Raw genomic sequence first — 21,023 nt, forward strand, 5'->3', positions numbered from 1 at the left:
ATCAATAAAACCAATACCGTTTTTTTTTCTCTACAAATCAGAGGTTTTTTTATATTTGTTTGACTAGTCATAAGGAGAAACCTCCAGGATTGTTTGGGTAGTTATCAGGACAAAATCAGTTGAATTTAGATTTGCAGATGCCTAAAACATGCACTTTAGATCGTGAGGTCTGCCATTGATTGATCCCAACCTAACCACATGGGTTTCCCTAGGGTTCATGTCACCATCTTGTTTTCTCTTGTAATTGTCTTTCGACATCAAACATACATTTTTCTTGTCTAATTTACTACCTAAAGAACACTATTCAATCCTTATTTTTGTTCAATGTAAATCACAAAAATATTAAATGATCTGCTGCTTCATGGCACCTTAATTGCAAAAAAGATTCAGTATAACCACGTTGTTAAGTCATTTCACTAATACAGTATTTGTATTCAACCATAAATGGTTTTATCATGGATTGGTAAGAATTAAATATCTATGCTTGGATAGAACTACAACAGGAATTATGTGTCTGATAGTATCTGGTATATGTTTAATTCATGTTATATAAAGATCAATGATTTATTTCATGTTACATATTACACTTACAGTAAAATCATGAGTGATAACTCGAGTAAGTGCTGGATCTTTTCCTTTCGGCTAGACCAACAATATAAAACATAGAGGGAATTAGATCAAAATAGGTCAGGGCCTCATGCATTAAGGAATCAAAATGCCATACATGTGCATGCAATGCCAATTATCTTGCTTCAAAGTGTATTATGTGTATCCTTAGCATACGGTAAGGCTTTAAGCAATTAATTAGTATCTTTTATTTGTAAATATATTTATGAAATATGTTTCGTTTACATTCAGGGATAATTTGTTATCTAGAAAAATATCTACTTCTTTGAATTGATAAATACTCAGAAAGTAATTATTGTAATTTAACCAAACTTTCTTGATATATAATTAATTATGAAATAAAAACAATTAAGCAGCAGTATGAAATAAAATGGGATTTAATGTGCTACTATTTTGCTCCGACTAGGCTAATGAATAGAGGCATATGCCATACAGTGTGCTATGAAGGAAATTTTGTCTGGACAGCGGTGCTACAATTAAGCAGCAGACTCTACAATTTATGTAAAAATTCCCACAACACTTCCTTCTGTAAGATAATAAATCTTACTTCCTAGAATAACCATGAATTAAAATTGATGATTTAAAACCCAACCTACTGGCATAACTTTACAGTATTAGCTATGAAATCCACAACTTTTAAATTTAATTCATTTATCATCCATATAAAAATTTCTTTTAGACTGTGAATGTTATTTTTGTGTGGAATTAAAAAATTATAATTATATTTTTTCGTTATGTTGGATTTGAGAAAAGTGGAGTGAATATAAATGTATTTTTTTAATAGATAAAGGTTGTTTGATTTATAGTTTAAGATTTAAGCTAAATTTTGAGGGGACAGTAGAATGAATCAAATGACTGTCAAAATGAATTTCTAAAGATAGATTTTAATTAGAACAAGTAAAATGATTTAGACATTTCTCTAGGACAGAATGAAGTGTTGCAGTAATTGTTATCTCACCTTGTTATCTAGATTAGATATCTCTTGTTGACTCTGGGTAGATAACAGGAAAGAATTCATCTGTTGTTTTAATGTATCATCCTGTAAAATACATCATTATTGTGTTTCAATGTAATCATGACAAAAAAACAACACTCACTCCTAAACTGTAGTTCAAAATACAAATATTGAGTAAATCTAGTTCATTCTATAGTTTTTTTCAAACATCTAAATAATTGTAAGGAGTTTATTACTATAGTAATACAATCTTTATGTTCATAGGTGCAAAAGACTGAAAGAGTTTTCTAAAAAGACAATTTGTAATTGACGTAATGATCTCACCACTTCAACATCTATATCATAACAAGCTGTCTTCTTAGCATCTGGTCCTTCTACACTGAAATGTACACAGATGACAATACGATGAAGCAATAAAATACAGCAACATAAATATCACAGTCACTAGCCTGATTGAGTCCTATGAACAAGCAATTAAATGGAAGAACCCCCGACTTCAAAATAATAGAAATATAAACAGCAAAGTAGAACTTAAACTACTAACTATAGTAGAGTCAGTTGCATGAAAAGTCATCAGGATGAATACGCGTTTATGGATTCAGAAAATCTGGGGAAAATGGGCCTGAAAAAATGAAATGAAACAGGGTTTAACATCCTACTGTTCTGCTCCAACTAGGATAATGAAGACAGGCATATGTCTTACAGTGGCCTACTCTTATATAGAATTTCAACTACCAAGGGATATTTTACATGCATGCCAATTTATACACGGGATCTAAGTTTATTGTTCCAAACAAATGACTTGACAGCTGTTCTTGTCAGGCCCACCGCTCTGCACCTCTGACAAGGGGAAACCATGTTGGAAAATCCTGATGAACTTTCTCGGCCAATGCACAATGCAGGGATCGAACACCCGACCTCCAGACTAGCGAGCCAGTGCCCGAAAAATGAACTTTACATTGCACTTGGTGAGTTTTTACTAGGTCATTTTAATTTGCATTATTATGTAAAGAAAATATGCATTTAGAATCATTGCAAGAGTACACGAAATTATCCTATCTAAAATGTGGCAGTTTTAGCCATTGTCTTGAGAAGTTGGGCTTTATAGGGATAGAAAAGGGAAAATTCTTATTTTTATGTCTCTGATACCAACAAAGTTTGATAAAAATAAATTACGTGATAAGATGATTAATAACGATCGGATCTGGTGGCATCATTAATGGATGTAATTTGGCTGGAATCTCAGCAAACTTCATTCTCTTACATTCAAATATCTAAAAATTAAGACAAAAAAATAATTAGTATTTTCTATAATCTTCATACTCTTAGAGTTTTTATTACTTAAATACAAATAGAATCTGAAGACTAAAGTGAGATAACTATAATAAAGTTTATTTGATTTAAAGGCCACCAACCTCTTTTAAAAGGTCTTAAATTCATGAATAAAATATTAAAAAACTGTACCTTGTTTCAGGCAACATGTTATTTTATAAGGTCATTATAATCCCTGGCCATAAATTTGTAGCTCCCATTTGCTTACATCACAAATGTTATGGAAAGGAATACCACGCATCAGAAAGAAGCTATCGACTGGTGTCCCTTGATTTTAATCAGAAGACTAAATGGGAGACAACTCTTCACATCAATCGTTTTTACTCACCTGTTCAAGATACTTGTCACAGTTGATGTATTCCCGTTCATTAGAATCCTGTAGTTTGTGTGTTTTGATGTACTGCCATAAAGCATTGATAATTACTGGTCGCGTCTGTGTATGAATACCTAGCAGACGAGCAAGCCGAGGATCCAGTTTAAACTGCATTGGCTGAAAAAAGTACAGTACAATAATGACACTATGTAGTCAAATGTCTGAGAAATTATTTTCAAGAATAAAATTTTTAAGGAGGCACATCAAGATGTAAATTTGACCAGCTATTCACACCTAGCCTATACATACAAAAAAAATAAGCTCTCTGCTCAGTAATATTCACAAGTCCCAACTGAGGGAAATGAAACCGACCAGCTAAAAAATTTTAAAGACGGTCACCTTAAAACACCACAATTACAATTTCCAATGGGCAAAATCAACCAAAACATTAAATCTGAGGCCACCTAGAAAACTGTATTTTTGAATTGTTTTCTTCTTAATGTCAATAGAGTGGAGCATGTGGCAGTATTTATTAGGGGCAGCACTGTCTGAGAAACATACAGATAATTCTATCAATATATCATCAACAAAATACAGGAAACATTGAAGTGGGAGGTAGCTTACCTGATAATCCAACATAAGTAAAACAGATATAACTCTTACCTGATAATCCAACATAAGTAAAACAGTGCATTTTACATTGTTATCACCTGGTCTTTTAACTTGAAAACCATCTGTCTCTTGTGTATTAGGAATACGATGCCACTAGAAGAAAATATTCATTTATTTATATTAATCTATTTTATCGAACATTACTTAAAACCGTTGATCGTCATTTGAAAGTTCAATCTCTAAAAGGAATATCAGTTCAAAAATGATTCAATTCCGTTCAGTATTCACAAAGATATGAATATGATGAATTAAAAATTTCTAACATTCTGCAGACAACAAATATGTTGGGTAAAATCTTATGATGGGCCTCTTTTTAATCCAACTGAATCCATGCTGGGAGATTATGTACCATTGATATTTTGGTATTGTTTTCTTAATTAAATCTTAGGTAATCAATTTGAGAATATTTTAGCTTGGATTAACCCATGAGAAATAAATATTTTCAAAAAGGGCAAATGATGATTATTATCTTTATTTAAATAAAATGAAATGAAATTGGGTTTAACGTCCCATTGTTCTGCTCCGGCCGGGCTAATGAAGACGGACATACGCCATAAAGTGTGCTATGAGCATGAGGGGTATTTGCCCAGACAGCAATGCTATGGACTACTCTTATATCAGATTTCAACTGCCAAGGGATCTTTTACGTGCACACCAATAGCTTTAATTAAAACTCAACTTCAAGTTAACAACCCTCTTTCTATTCTATAGTCAAATCACAAACAACTACTATCTTTAGTTAACAATAGCATCCATTACACTTTTTTAAATTTCTCCTAAAAGTGACAACTTACAGGAGCACAACATAGTGTTAACTGGGTTTTTTTTACTGACATTTATTTTTCCAGATTGCGATGTACTGGTACCAATATCAACATAGCGATAAAATGGAAAACCCATCTCAATAGAATTTGACAGTATGCTGCTTTAAAGGTAAGCTTACATATATCAAGGATATGCATAATCATATAACAAGTTGAAATCTTAAATGAAACCAAAATATTAGTAAAGTAAATATTGACAAACCTCAACAAGATGGTTGTCTGGACCATACAGATCTTTATCTAACTCGATTACTAAAGACTTAAAGAAAGATGAAAACTTTCTCTTTATCTTGTTGGCATCACTCAACTTGGCAGTCGCAGCCTGAAATTTAAATTTATAAAATCATAAATTTTCAAAAGATATTTCACTAACAGAGTTCAAATATTACTTTTTACACTGTACTATATGATTATTGAGTAATTTTAACTTCAAAGCCATAATTGGCTTAGCGATTCTTTTGTTTATTTACTGTCCAAATTACATGTACTATCCGATAAAAAGTCATGAAAGTAAAGTCATTTTACCATTAGAAGAGATCAAAATATCTCTATTTACCTGACCACAACGGAAGGAAGTAAGTAATTTTATTTACATTGACAGTCATTTTAATATTTACATGTTAGAGGTAAATTATGGCTTATAAATGTCGTGAATGGTAACAACTTTCGTTTTTCCAATTTTTTTAGCACACAGTTTTATTAGTCTATATATATTGTTCCTCTTTGAGTGCAGCATTAATTTATATTCTTGAGAAACCTTCTCCATTGCCACAGAAGCAGGATCAAGAGTTAAGTAGACAGTGGGTTTTAAAAAATAAATATGTAATATTTAACTTTAAATATGTTGTGTTAGGCCATACCAAAAAAAATATAAATAATCTGGTTCTTAGACAATGTTTTTTATATGCCCTTAGATAATGAATACTTGATGTGTAAATTTGGCTTTACACAAAGTTGTATTAAAAACAATCCTTACATCTTCCAGTAGTCTGCCTTCAACACGAAGTTCCCAAGATGGTATTGACTCTTCTCCATCCTACATTAAAGAATAAATATTGATTTGTTTTCACCCAAGATAACAGTCAGAAACGAAAGTTGGTTAGTAGAGTGGGGATCAACCAGACTCAACTTTTTTATGAGATGGAATATGGAAACAAACATTATACCGAATGTGATCACAATATGGTAGGATCTATAGCTAAATCACTTGTGTAGCAGTGAGAGGTAAATAAAGAGGTTTAGCTCTACCAATTGTCACAAAGGATCACAGACCATCACATACAAACACAATTCATCACAAATCATCACATATAATCACATAGACAGAGGCTTGTCACACTCACCCAGTAGCAAAGTCGCTCTAAAATCAATGCCTACAAATTTCAAAACTGTGTTTGCTTCAATTGAACAATTTCATAGAAAATTCTGACTGGATTGCATTTTGAAATTTGACAGGGTTCTATCAACAATTTCAGTGAGAAACTCTCTCCTGTTCACAAGATTTCAAAAGTCTGAACCAAAGTAGGGAGACTTTCTGAAGTTACCTTGACCAGCAGATAGACAAAGATGACAACAGTTCATGTCCACATTAAATGTGGGTCGCCTATATAATAGCCAATAGCACATATAGAATAAGAAAGTCTAGGTAAATTCCTAGTCATACCTCTCCTTCTGGCTTTGGTGGGTAAAATGTATTGGAGATAAAAATTCTCAATTTCCTTTTCTGTTTCATTGGTCGTTTTAAAGCTTCTTGAATGTCCAATCTTTTTCTCATTATAGTCGCATCAAGTTTACGTTCAAATGCCAAGAGATCCATGTAAGCTTGGGATTCTGGAACTAAATCGCGCACCTAAAATAGATAATGTTTCCTTTAGTGAAATTTATACTCCCCAAATAAGCCACACATGTGGAATCCACGATATAAAGAGATTAAAAAGTGTGATCAGAGTCTGTGTAAAAGATATAACTCAAACTTTCACATTACACTCAAATGTGTGATCCGAGTCTGTTTAGCAATTTTGTTTGTATATTTTTGTGAATAAATGAATAAGGTTGAAATAACACAACATGAACTCTTTTTTTCTTTTTCTCATTGCTTTGTGACGCTCAGACATTCCACAGGATGCATCAAATATACCTTACAAGAAAAAAATAAAGCTAACACTTTCACATTGACAAAAAAATACCCTAATATTATTATAATTTGATTATCTTCAGTAACAAACAGGGTTTTTTTTTTTAGGTGGGAGGTGGGGGTCAAATATGAACATGCTTGAACCAAGGTCTCTCAAATTCATTCCAGCTTCTCAATAGTATAAAAGTTAGCATTATTAACAAAATTGTAATACAAAGTATAATACAGAGAAATATTCTCTACGTTTTGATACATACCCTCTGTGGCAAGATTTTGTCAGCAATCTTTTTCTTCTTCTTCCTATAAAAATACAAAAGTAAAATGCCGGTAAGCTAAATCGATTTAAAAGACCAGCCTTCATAACCCATTTGGTTCAGTCGATTTAAAAGACCAGCCTTCATAACCCATTTGGTTCAGAAAAGTAGGAAGTTTAACCCCATTTCATTTCATTTTATTTAAAAGATACAACTAATTTTAAGACAAGAATCCATTTCATAAAGAGCGTACGTCTGCAGCTCTATCAATCCAATTTTGCCCAAACAAAATTAAAACACTGACTGTGCCCATCTACATACAAACCTAGAAAGGAGACAGACACCCTAGTCATTCTTAAATGTTTGGAAAATTGGAGGGGGGGGGATATTTGGGGGTCCATGTTTTATACGCATACAATATATATTATACGAGTTTAAAGTTTTCTTTTCAGATAAGAAAATAATTATTACGCTTTCAATTGCTGTTGCTGTGCTGATCTTGGATCTGGACCCCTTTTTCTGTCCATTGGTGTTCCCATTCCTGGAGGTGGAGGGGGCATTCCTGGTGACATACCTGGTCGTGCCATACCTAGAAAACACATCAGCTATAAATAAACAATGATTTAACAAATTAAAAACTGTATCTGATGACACTTCATTACATTAAGAGACCAGGATGTATTTTTCTCCATCAATTTACCAGGCCCGTAACTAGGGGTGGGGGGGGCCTGGAAAAAGTTTCGGTCCTCCCCGTGAAAAAATTGTCGACAATAAAAACAAAAGATATACATTGTCTGTCAATTTTATAGCACCCCTAAGAACAATTCCCGCCCCCCTAGTTGCTCTGAGCTAGTTACAGCCCTGCAATTTACACAGCACATACTTGTACAGTAAGGCTTGTTTTGTCTTAGTAACACTTGATGATTGAATATGATCGTTTTTTGCCAGGACAGCAAATACTACAATTTATATTTTACATAGGCTAAGGTGCCCAATTTGTCCAGGGCCCAAATTTGCCGGGACCCAAATTCGGTGGCCTAAAACATTCATGGGCGGATCATGGCAACAAAGTGTGATGGGCAAACATACATGTACACACATAACATACACACTTTGATTTAATTTATATAGATAACAATAAAAACCACCCAATATTTTCCATGAATCACCAATATTGTTTTATTCAATGGCCATATTTCTCTTTTGTATTATTGTATTAGGTCAGATCATACATGTTTTCATAGAGCATATAAATTCTAAATACAATATATTATATGCCAACACATGCTTAGCTTGACCAACACATCAACTGTATCAAAAATTAGTTACTAGTTGCAAAAGTTTGTGAATGATAATAATTGACTGACAGACGGTCATATGGATGGACCGCTATATATATCTGCTGACTACTTCAAAGTGGGGGAATTTAATATAGTGGAATATACACACTACTTGGTAGCAGACAAATAATCAAATAATTAAATTAAACTACATTAAATATCAAATGTTTTGAAATTAAAAATTAAATTATTTGGACATTGACTCCAAGCTGTTGCTACAATAAGAAATGAAAAAAAATAAATAAATATAAGCGTACACAACATATATACAAAGCCAGAAAACTTTGCAATTGACCTTATTTAAACATACATGTAGCTTGAAATTATTGTAATAGGCCATAATATTAATCAAAATAATAAACATATAAATCAGATAGCTTAACGAAACAACAATTGATTTTAAGTTATGAATTGACCATAGAATTCATAGGAGTAAAATGATTACAGTTTTCAACTTTGAATTGAAGCTCTATTAGATTCAAACGAGTCAATAGTGAGGCCGATGTTCTTCGACGAAATCCCCCCAAAAATAGATGACACATACAATGTACTAATAAATTGCATATTTATCTTTTTGAAAAGTATCAAGCAAACAAACTGATTATCTTCTTAGTCTTAGCAGAAAATGTTCACGATCGTGGTTTTGAAGTACTTGGTAGTGAAACTATACACCAAGTTTTATCACTCTCCATCAATTAGAACCAAAGTTATTATGTTTCAAAGTCTCAACCAATCAAATTGCTAATCTCTGCTTAGCCTTCGTGGAAAATGCACAAGACGGAAAACTGTCAAGGCATTCACCTAATAAACACCTACACCAATTATGAACATTCTAGCTCAATTCGAAGAAGAGTTATATTGTATCACAAAAAATGTGACGGACAGACAAAAGGACAAACAGACCAATTTTAATAGTTCCCTGCTTTCTTCAAAAGGAGGGGGACAATAAAATCCACAAAAACTTATTTTTAACAAAGTACTATTTCATAACATAACATGCCAAATGAAGTCATTTTAAAGTAACAAGGCCACGCTTTTGATGGAAGTTGATATGACCACAAGGGAAGTTATGCTATTTAGACTGAATTTAATTGGTACAAGTATTAGAATGAGATAAAATGTGGCGTGCAAGTATTGCAAATGGTGATAATTTACACTTTTTTACAATCTTGTCATTCACAGGAAGTTACAAGTAGCTTGCTTAAAAGGTAATAGGATTATCTGAGAATCAGAATATGTTTTTTATATGGCCCAATACTTTATAGGTATATTGTCTTTTAGAATGATTTAAATTTTCCTTGAAGTCAAACAAGACTTACAACTTCTGTAATCTAATCCTGATTTCGTTTGTTTTCCATAGCAGTGGTTTGTGTTGCCTAAAGTAGAAGTAGATCCTAATCCTAACTTGGTTTTGTACTGCATACTCATAGAACAAGTCGGAAAATGAATATATATTTGTTAAATGTAGTTTACTTTTTAATTACAAACGTTTAATCATGCTACATTGATAAGCCCTCTCAAAGTTTTCAATCACACACAACAAAACAATCATACATGTCATTCTATCTCCATCCTTTCTTTCCCAGCAAAGGCTATAAAATAGGGCACTGCTAACTTCAATTCTGACAAATGGTTTACCATGTGCCAGCATCAGTCTATTGTGCAAGCCCTATAGAAATGGCTACCAATAACGACAGCAAATGATAAACCAGGTAGTCAAGAATAAGAAAACTGCAAACAGGTTCTGCAATAAATAAACAAATATCTTAAGCCTTGACCAAGCGAGACAATCTACATGTATCTATCTACTTGTACAGGATTATACCATGTCAAAAAAGTTCTATATGAACCTTCCCATCATGCTGCTGTTTCTAGCGATACTTACTAGAAGAATTCTCCTTGTTTTTAGAGCTACCTGAAAAGTCATTTTAATTCTTTATGTAATTAATACATCACATAATGCCCTACAAATAGGATGCTTTTTGAAATTCCTGTTTTCAAATTTCAATATATGTACATATGTGAAGAATTAGAAAAGCAAGTAGCCCGGACGCATTCGGTTTAAGATTGTGGGCCACCATTGAACCCTTTCCTGTTTGCACATTATTTATTTACTTCTGGTCTTTAGGTGAGTTTTTTTTTTGTTGCTACATTATGTAATTATCATTTAAATTATAATTAAATAAATTTACTAAATCAAGTTTCAAGACTGTATCTGCATAACTCTATTAAGTACAGAAAAAAAAGGCAGAGCACAATGATGGCTGATCAGTTTTTTCCATAACATTTAGACAATATCTAATTTTCTACGCATATTTAACATTTAAAAGAAAACAAAATCAATGGTAGATAATCTCTTGGCTTGAATTTAATCATTTAAAAAAAATTGATCCCCATAAAAGATTTATAGGTGAAGCTGGCTTTTTCATATTTTTTTTATTATAGATGAAATGGCCTTGAAACAAAACAACCATAACTTTTAGTCAAAAAGGCCATATTTATGTACTTAAAAACCATAAAACATATATTTAAAGTTGGGAAAATGCTAAAAATGGTCATATTCTTTGGAAAAATTATCTTGCCAATTTGAAGTAATCTTAAGTGAAAGCCATGCTTTGTAAATAATGCAATAATTATCTATCTATATGATTATTTTGATCAAAATAATATATAAAATTAAGCTAATTATACAATTCAATTATGTCATCAATAAACACACCAAACAAATAGCATGGCCATGCAGTGATCATGTAGACAATCTACCTATAGATTAGTATAACATCAACAACCCCGTTTTTTTTTATAATTGAGAGATAACCTAATATAGCAATTTCTTTATTTAGATACAGTTGCATTCCATAAGGTGGTTCTTCCTGGATACAATGGAACTTAGCATGTAGTCCTGGAACAAAGATGAACCTAGACTGGTTTCTTTCCAGTTGTCTGAATATTGATAAAAGTTCATAACTCCCAACTTCATCAGCCTGCTAAGTGCAGAAGAGTAAACCTGACTTCATTCATGTCATAATTTAGCTGAAAATACCATCATTTTTAACGGATATAGAGTCCCAATAGGAGTATAGACCCTTTTTGATGCATGTTTGAATAGTTTGACAGAAGTATAGTAATTGATAATTTTATAAAGAATTCCATGTTTTAAGAGTATGCGGGATTTGTTTAGTGATAATATAGGAATATAAATTTTCACACTAAAGGTGTCCTTGCCTAGCCCTTCTAGATTCAAGTACATGTACTTACAAAAGCCAGAAATGATTAACTGTTTATTCTGGCTGATGCGAATGGACAGAAGTGATGAGAGAGAAAGCACATACATGTAGGGGTTTAGCAGTGGGAGGAAAACGGAGGACACAGAGAAAACTCACATGGTTGGGTCAGCAACCCAGCTCCATGACACAACTTGACACAATGACAGACCTTATGATATAAAGCGCATGTTAGACCACTCGACCACCAGACAAAAGTGATAACATAAGCAGGCTAAGAAACATGCATGTCTGTCAGCTGACTTGGGAGTTATTTTTATTAAACAACCTTGATTTGAATTTAAAATATATTAAACCAAGATAATACATGAACTCAAAAAAGACCATTATTTCTTATACATAAGTTCAAAAGATCATTTGATAATTGAATTTTACAGATAAACAATTTTGACTAAATAAATCCATAACTGATAATGATTTATAGAATGTTTTCATTCTATTCATGTTAAGATTGACAAATACAGCACAATTTTATTTTTATTCTCCTACTTGTAGATAACCCATTTTAACATCCGCCCAGTATTAATCTTTTATCTATAAGTTTCGATGGTATATATTTCATGGTATTTTATAGACTTAAATGGAGCAGTCCCAGTTTTCATAGTCTTGGAAATAAGTCAAATGCCAAAATGTTGTGGAAATACAATACATAAATTGGTGAAAATTGTGGACCATCTTCTTTCAAATATTGATTCCAGTGGCTGTCATCATTATCAAGGTGGATCATCTCCTTTTAATTAATGATTTAAGTAGCGGTCATTGTTATCTATTTATTGCTAGAATATAGAAATAGATGGACCATCTTGTTTCAAATAATGATTTGGTAGCTTTCACTGTTATCTATTGATTGTACTTGTAGGAATATAGAAATAGGTGGACCATCTTCTTTCAAATAATGATTTGAGTAGCTGTTATTGTTATCTATTTATTGTTAGAATATATAGAAATAAGTGGACTATTTTCTTTGTACCAGTAGGTTTCATCAAATTTCACTAAGCTACACAACGAAAATACATGCAGCAACAACTGGGCATTTGTTGATGGGTTTTATTACTGCTACATTTGTATGATATTTGAAAAGCTTACAACACCATTACTCTCTATATAAAACTAGCTTTAATAAATTATTTTATATCACATCTTTATTTATAGTACATCTTTCACGGAAGCTGATTTGCATGCTTGGATAGCATACTTACTTGAGGAATCCTTACTTTTAGAACTACCTGTAAATTGATAGGAAATAATTTAACAAAATCACTTATTATTTATGACAGTGTGTATATCACATTTTTTTTTCTTTATTTTATCAACTTAAGGTCAAGATTTAAGTTCTTAAAGGACATACATGTACACCTTGAAATTATGTATAATTTCTGAACAATCAGTTATCCAATAGTTACTCCATTGCAAAGATCAACCCTCCATTATACAGTTTTTCTTACCTGAAGGGTCTTTCATTTTAGATGCACCTGAAAATTGTATATGAATATAAATGTTGAAATAATTGATACTTCATTAAAGATGCATTATGTAGGTTTTAGATAAAGAGCTGGCTGTTCTTGCTATAATATTTCAAAAATATATAATAAAAAATCAATATATTATATTGAAAATTTTATTCAAATTACCTTATTCTGGGCAAAGTTATCAGTGTTTGAAGTTTTAACAAGATGTATCGTACCTACTCTACTTGACAATCAAGTCTAAGTCTTGATTATCCATTTTATCAAGTGAATAAATGTCTAAATAATAGTTTACACAACATTTGAAGCCAAAAAAAAGACTTGCAATAGGCAGATATAACTCTTACATAATGCATCTTTAAATAACCAAACATAACTTTGTTCTTACATCTATCTATATGTGCAGAATGTATGTGTAGCTATTGACAGACTTATTTGATAGTGGAATTAAAGCCCTTTGAATTGATTTATAGCATTAAAAGTTTTTAAAAAGTCAATAAAGTAAGCCAAGAGTATACAAGAACTCTGTCTTTAACATTTAATGCTGCATCAATGAATATTATGTCAAGCTATAATTTATAAATATGTACCACAAAGATAAATTGTAGTAAACCATCCACAGTTGAAATCAAAATGCAATTTAGTTATGCTTTTAAATTTCTACCATAATCTTTATTAAATGTAAAACTGTATCAAAAATTACATCCTATATATACAGTAGTGTTTTTTGTTCAAGTACGCTTCAGTATTGCCAGAATATCATGGCAAATTTAAGTCCCAAGAACATAAAAAGCAACCCAAATCTAATACGGTAATACAATTAGTAAGCCATTGCAAGGTACATGTACACTAAGGGCTATTTCAAAACTGCAAATGACATTCTAGTACCATACTTAAATGTACTTAGCTACAGTATAATTCTAAAATGCAGCTTCTTTGATCCATATTGAGCAACAAACTTACACCTTATGCCTTATAAACTAATCAATACCATTCTAATACCAGGCCAGCATAATACACTCTATCTAATATGGCAGGGATATCAAACAAATTGTTCTAATACTTTTGCATATTCTATTAATTTGCTAATAAAATATGATTAAACCTGAAAGAACATTCACCAACCTATTACATGTACTGTACATATACAAATATATTCATAAACACTACTGGTCCCTTTTCATTGATGGAAAACCACTCATCAAAAAAGGCATCAAGAGTGTTTTAAAACGAACATAATGTACATGTACTTACGACCAGTACTTGTTATTACTTTCTGTTTTCTATTTGAAATGCTGCTAATGGCGCTATGATAGTTAATTTCTGCCCACTCCACTGCATGTGTATTAGCTATATGTACTACCAAGTGTACACAGAACATCAGGTTTTTGACAAAAATATGTACATTTGTAAATAAAACTACTTGTTCTACAGCATGCCACAAATCTGAAAGCATGCTAATTAATACTAGAAGCCTAAAGATCTTCATCATCCAGCTATTATAAAGTACAATAGGATGCTCTAAATTATATTAAGATGAATATGAATGTCTAGTTATTAAATGATTTACAAAATTTCTTATATAATTTCTAAAACTACATGCATCTTTAAATTTAACAATGCAAAAAACAATCTCCTACAGTAACTAACTACAGGTATTTGATAGCAAATTTAAACATGCAAGAGCTAAATCTGCCTATTGCAGGTCTTTCTTTGGACCTTAAATGTTATGTAAATTATTAATTAGATATTAATTAACATGACAAGACTATAATCAACTTGTGATGCTATCGGATGGGCTTGAATCTAAGTACATTAGAATGGTTCAGCATTTTAATGATTAAATTTAAAAATGGATGAAATCGAGACTTTATTATCTTAATAATGGTAGCAATGACAATCGAGGCTACTCTGTTCTTCTAACGACGATAACTTGGCGTAGACTGAAGTAAATTGACTGAAATTTTCAATATATTCCCTTTTCATTATCTATTTTTTAACTATTATTATAGCAATAACTGTCATCTCTATATCTAATCATACAAAATGCTCCTTTAAAGTAGCAATGTGTCATTTCTACATTAGTGTATATTTGTAGTATTCAGCTTGAACTTCTGTGCTTGCAATACCATGATGAAATCAAATTAAAATCTCATTAAATGGTTCTTAGAAGATTTTTGAAAATGGATTTAAGCAATATCTTATTGCAGAATTAATATGATAAATATAGGATATAATAAGCTGCTCTGCTCAACGTGTCTGGAATAACATAAGCCCTTTGAACCAATGGCTGAGGAGCTAAAAACACGCTTTCATTTTACAAGCTACAATGTATGGTCTACTTTTGTCCATAAAAAATTCTTTTTACTTTATAATCATTAAGTGATTAACATGTAAGTATAGATAAAGAACTACAATAGTTCAAAAATAGATAATGAAGAATGAATATATTCAAAAATGTAGTGCAGATTGTTTAATATTGTAGCAATTGACAGTACTTGAAAATTTAGACAAAGTCCCCATTATCCATTTTATCATTAAATTTTTAATTCTTGCTGGTGTTCTAATCCATTTAAATCTAGGCCATCCAAAGAGTTTTATAGGCTTAGCAATTGTCATATAAATGACTAAATAATAATCTATATTTGAAGCCAGAAAAAAGATCTGCAATAGGCAGATTCAGTTCTTATACAATGCATCTATCAGCTTATCAAAAAGACCTCCTCTGCTCATACTGAATAACATTTTTTTTTGCTTCAGTAACACTTATACATGAACATGCTTCTCTTTAACTAACAAAGTTATTCGAATACGGTCAAGTTTAATCTCTTCCCTGTCTAGCCTTTACAAATTTTCAGTGACCTAGGCAGTGATTCTTTAAAAAGTCATTGCATGATTCTGAATTTTAAGAGGATTAGTCCTTCAGACTATACAAACAATTCCTGCAAGTTTCCAAAACATCTCCATAGGTCTCACCTGTTCGGCATTTACATGACCAATAATTTAAGGGTTCTTCACGATAACTAGCCAAACAATCCCAGCAAATTTGAAAAACAATAATCTCAAAACCTCAAATGTAGAATGTTTATAAGGTTTAGTTTTAAGATTAGAACTATGTGTAGAACCCAATAAATTTTTCTTTTTTTTTAAAACCCCAAAGTCTTAACTTCTAGAGTGTTTACAAAAATTGTGCACATGGGGCTAACAAAAAATGAAATGTGGGCATATAAAAAGGACAAACTATTCACTGTAAAAGCTTCGCACATAAAGCATTACTACTAGTACTAAGCAAGCACATTTATTAATCCACAAAATTTTGCTGCACCAAACTTAAGATTCCTGTTGAGTTCTTCAAATGAAATCACATTTTATATATAAACTGAAACTGAGGTTAAACTGCTTTAAAGATGCATTATCACTTTCCCCACAATAGATGTAATTCATTCTATATAATAATCACAAAAACCTTTGACTTTTTTGAATAAAAAAATCCAAACCCAATTTTCAAGTTGTGTTCTTTTGGTCTTATAGTAATATACCTTCGATATTATTTACATGTATATATAGAGCAATGTACATGTATATTGAAGGGTTTTCATATGCCCTCCTTGAAAAGTTTCAAATCTTTACAAATTCAATACAAATTTACAAACATGACTCAAAATCTGAACTTAATTTGTCTCAAACCTTGCACAGAATATAATTTGTTAATATTGATTAAACTGTACCATCAAATCATTTCTAAGCCAAAAATAATATCTTAACAGAGTGATAGTACCTCTTTAATACTGGCTGATTACAACAAGTTTACACATTTAAAAAAATTCAAATCATCGTTTTTTTCCGTTTTGCCTCTGTGTACGAAAAAAATTTGAATTTTATGGATTTCAGCTGATTACTTACTAGATGTTGTTTTAACAGAGAGAGAAGTAGCAGATACAGAAGATGGAGAAGCTAAGAAAAAAAATAAACATGGTTAACATTAGAACATTAGTTAAACAACAACAATATCAGACATATACTTTAGTCAGTTAGTAATGATGGTTAGAATATAGATGTTAGAAATTTAGTTAGAAGAAAAATTAGACATTAGAAACTTAATTAGAAGAAAGATGGGTTGCCAGGCAAGACAACATACAACAACATTTGTTAAGTCATCCGAGCAATCCATACCATACATGTAGTTACAATTAGATGATAAAATTAGCTTAATTGACACAAAAACATCAACTCCTACGCACGAAAAATAGACTAAGAATGATAATCGATAGTACCACACTGCTATTGATAGTGCTTTTCTGGCACGTCTAACTGATACCATCGAATTACATCAATATTTTAACAGGGCTAGAAATTCACGCGAATCTCTGAATCTAATTCGTGCAAGGATTCTCGCAATGGCTTACGCTGCGAATCTACAAGGATTCGTGTAAAAAATCTGTAAAAAATAATAAAAAAAAAACCTCGGAGAATTGTCGAAACTGACTATTGAATGTCAGTTAGGGTGTTCTGACTCAAATTTGTATGACTTACCGGTACTTTATAGAATACTACATGTATAATAAAATAAAATATTTGTTGTGTATTTGTTTTACTTATAATTTTGACGAGTTTTTGACTGGCCATTGTCTATGGCTTGTGTGTTTATGTTATGTAATGAATTGTATGGAAAATTCCCTGATCACGTCACGGTGTCTTGTAGAAGTAGACCGTTTATTTTAATCCCTATTAAATAATATTTAAAAGAAACTGCTTTAGTAGGTCAGCCTTGAAACCAAATAATTTTGGGTTCCATTTTATCTTTTCGAGCGATTTGATTCTGCTACATGTAGTTCCACATCAATATAATGGGGTTAAATTGGGTCATTCCAATTCTATTCTGTCAAAGTCGGTCACTTGTTGTTTTTTTTTTCACTTTTGTTTGTGTGGACATAAAGAGAGAAATGGGGTTTAACGTCCACTCGGCACAAACTAGGTAATTTCGGGACTAACATATGGTTTAATTTTATTTACATAATTCGCTTGCACGTAGGGGTCTTTAGCAGTGGGAGGAAACCGGAGGACCCAGAGAAAACCCACGAGGTTGGACAGTCAACCCTACTCCTTGCTACGTACAACCGGGGATTTGAAACCACGCCAGTCGACTCAATGACAGACTTTATGATACAGCGCGCACACGCTAACCATTCAGCCATCCAACCCCCCTTGTGTGGACATAAACTATATTCCTTAATTATAATACTTTGTGCAATTATCATTTGAATTTTTAGGATATTGACATTGTTGTATTTTGGTGTTTTAGATTAATACAATAAACACAATTTTGTTTTTTAGACCGTATTGTTAAGTAAGATTGGAAGGATTCACGCAGATTGCATACATGAGAATCCTCTTAGATTCTCGCAAAAAATGACAAATTTTTAGCCCTGTTTACCCAGCACTAATATATCTCACTTCTTATTTGGTTTTTTTATGCCTAAATATTTTCTCTTCTAAATTTATCTAAAGTGTGTCTCATTGTACCATTCACTATCAATAAATCAACACTACTACTACTACTAAATTTAGATAAAATCCATCAAGTGGTTTAAGAGAATGTCAAGTCAAAATGACTTTTTCCCTTCACGTATGGGGACAAATGACTTTTTACAAATCCGATAAGTATCACCAAATCTGCTTAAAATCCATCAAGATCAAGCAGAGCACTAACGATGCCCCTGCCCCATTCATATATGGTCTAGCAACTTCAATAGAATAACTGTAACCATAACAACATTCATACACATTTTTTTATCAAATTCACTAAGTCAAAGTGCCTTAAAAACATATCAAAAATGTTTAAATTTGTGAAAATAGGAATAATCTCAAGCCCTGTTACTTTTGAGATTACTACAATTGAAGCCAGCATTTCAAAAACAATTCTGCAAGGAAGCACTAAATTATGCAGAAATATAAAAATGTCCCTAACACTCTAGCAGTTTCATTTCAATTGTGACATCATTTTTTTTCTCCAAACATTTTATGTGTTCTAAGAATTTGCATACAGCTATCATACTTTAGTGTTTCTCTAATGTGTATTCATCAATTTAACCCTAATTATTCAATATCATGGTAATCTAATTTTTGTATTTCAGAAAACTAGATATACATGTACTCATCCAACCATTCAGCAAATATTTTGAACAGGATTCTTATTCAATGAGATCGCATTTTAATAATTTTTAAATTTCTTCTAATTAACATTTCTGTCTATATTAACAATAAAACTGAACTTCTTAACAAAACAAACATTACATGAATACAGAATAGACCATCAAAAGTTTCAAAATCATTACATGTATCTATAAAGTACTTTTCTTTTTCCACTAATTGTCAATTACACTGAATAGTAGAAAGAGCTAATCTTAATGTAGCAAAGGACTGTTATGTAGAACTAAAACTTCTGATCAAAAAATGCAGAATGGACTTTCAGTGAAATTAAAAACATGATACATGTATGGTATCCTAAAAACAGTATACTATAAAGTACATGTAAGAAGTTAATATAACATCATAAACAAAGCACTTTGTTTTTTAAAAAAGGACATTAAAATCTGGCATTTTAATATTAATCTAGTTCTGAGACATTATGTTGAGAATTGTTTTTTTTATTCAATTTTATAATTTTGCGTACTCTTCCATTCAAACTGATACTACTTAACTTTCGGGTACTATTATTTTGATAGATTCCAATATAATGAAGTCCACTTACAATTTACTTATGACTTTGTTTTTCAATTTATGGACTTTTTGCATTTGATTACCTCTTTGGATTTATGTACAGTATTTGTATTAATCTTTCTTTTAGCTAGTAACTGGATAAAACAATAAACTATAAACACATACTTATGGAAAACAGCTACTAATTTTTATTTGGGCAACGTTTTCTCAATGTACTTGCTTGATAATGTTGAGAGAACATTCTTCGAAACGTCACTCAAATAGTGTAACTGGTACTTTTTCCAGGTACACATACATAATAATAGGTAATGATAACCAAAAATGTGCTGAAAAGTATGCTTAATGCCCTTTTACAAAATAACAAGCCATTTAATATGATTCAATAACATTTTAATAATAAATCTTAAAAAGTTTGTAGGCCTACATGTACATTATCTTATTAGCTTCGAACACTAAGGTGTCTTTTTACAATATTTATCTTTCAGCTTCTCTAACAGTAACATTAAGTTGTACTCGTGTTACAACATTTACCCACTCATTGAATCATTTACATTGAATTAATATATAAAACTTCAATAGCCCAGACTTCAAGACAATAATACTTTAATAATATATAATAGTAATGTCTTATTGTTAATATTTACCATAAACTGGATGTGGTATCCCTCCCGGCATCCCCATTCTTGGTGGACCTCCTCCCATCTGTCCTGGTGGTGGACCACTACCATACTGTCTTCCTCCCTAAAAAAAATATTTAAAATGTTTTAAAATAGTACTATTGCTCCAACAAGTACCCTTTATAAGTAAACTCAAGCTTCCAATTTCTCTGCACATTTATCGATTTAGATAGTCAAAAACATTTAGGAACATTATCAAATTGATCGTTTAAGAACATTATCAAATTGAACATTTAGGAACATTATCAAATTGATCATTTAGGAACATTATCTAATCGATCATTTAGAAACATTATCAAATTGATCATTTAGAAACATTATCAAATTCGATCACCAAACTTAGTTTTATTTAAAAGAAAATATAACTTAGCAAGGCCAATTAAAACCATATTTTGATTTTTTTTCCTGTATTGAGGCAGATAACT

General features: G+C 31.4%; 1 protein-coding gene across 9 annotated transcripts in view; it reads right to left on the reverse strand.

Moving 5' to 3' along the window:
* The window catches only part of LOC126831530 (SWI/SNF-related matrix-associated actin-dependent regulator of chromatin subfamily D member 1), a 75,931-nt gene that overhangs the window by 4,754 nt on the left and 50,154 nt on the right, over positions 1–21,023 (reverse strand). Inside the window, exons 2-17 of one of the 9 annotated variants that reach the window (XM_050562063.2) lie at positions 20,566–20,662; positions 17,105–17,155; positions 13,181–13,207; positions 12,935–12,961; positions 10,337–10,366; positions 7,583–7,700; positions 7,115–7,157; positions 6,387–6,572; positions 5,700–5,759; positions 4,926–5,045; positions 3,891–3,992; positions 3,243–3,404; positions 2,759–2,856; positions 1,907–1,961; positions 1,586–1,666; positions 592–642 (exon numbers count right to left, since the gene is read on the reverse strand). In XM_050562063.2, the coding sequence (XP_050418020.1) occupies positions 592–642; positions 1,586–1,666; positions 1,907–1,961; positions 2,759–2,856; positions 3,243–3,404; positions 3,891–3,992; positions 4,926–5,045; positions 5,700–5,759; positions 6,387–6,572; positions 7,115–7,157; positions 7,583–7,700; positions 10,337–10,366; positions 12,935–12,961; positions 13,181–13,207; positions 17,105–17,155; positions 20,566–20,662 (1,308 nt within the window). The remainder of the gene's footprint in view (positions 1–591; positions 643–1,585; positions 1,667–1,906; positions 1,962–2,758; positions 2,857–3,242; positions 3,405–3,890; positions 3,993–4,925; positions 5,046–5,699; positions 5,760–6,386; positions 6,573–7,114; positions 7,158–7,582; positions 7,701–10,336; positions 10,367–12,934; positions 12,962–13,180; positions 13,208–17,104; positions 17,156–20,565; positions 20,663–21,023) is intronic. The other 8 variants (XM_050562067.2, XM_050562065.2, XM_050562066.2 and 5 more) reach the window with 8 other exon arrangements.

Source organism: Patella vulgata, chromosome 9 (assembly GCF_932274485.2).
Source record: "Patella vulgata chromosome 9, xgPatVulg1.2, whole genome shotgun sequence".
Taxonomy (NCBI): domain Eukaryota; kingdom Metazoa; phylum Mollusca; class Gastropoda; family Patellidae; genus Patella; species Patella vulgata.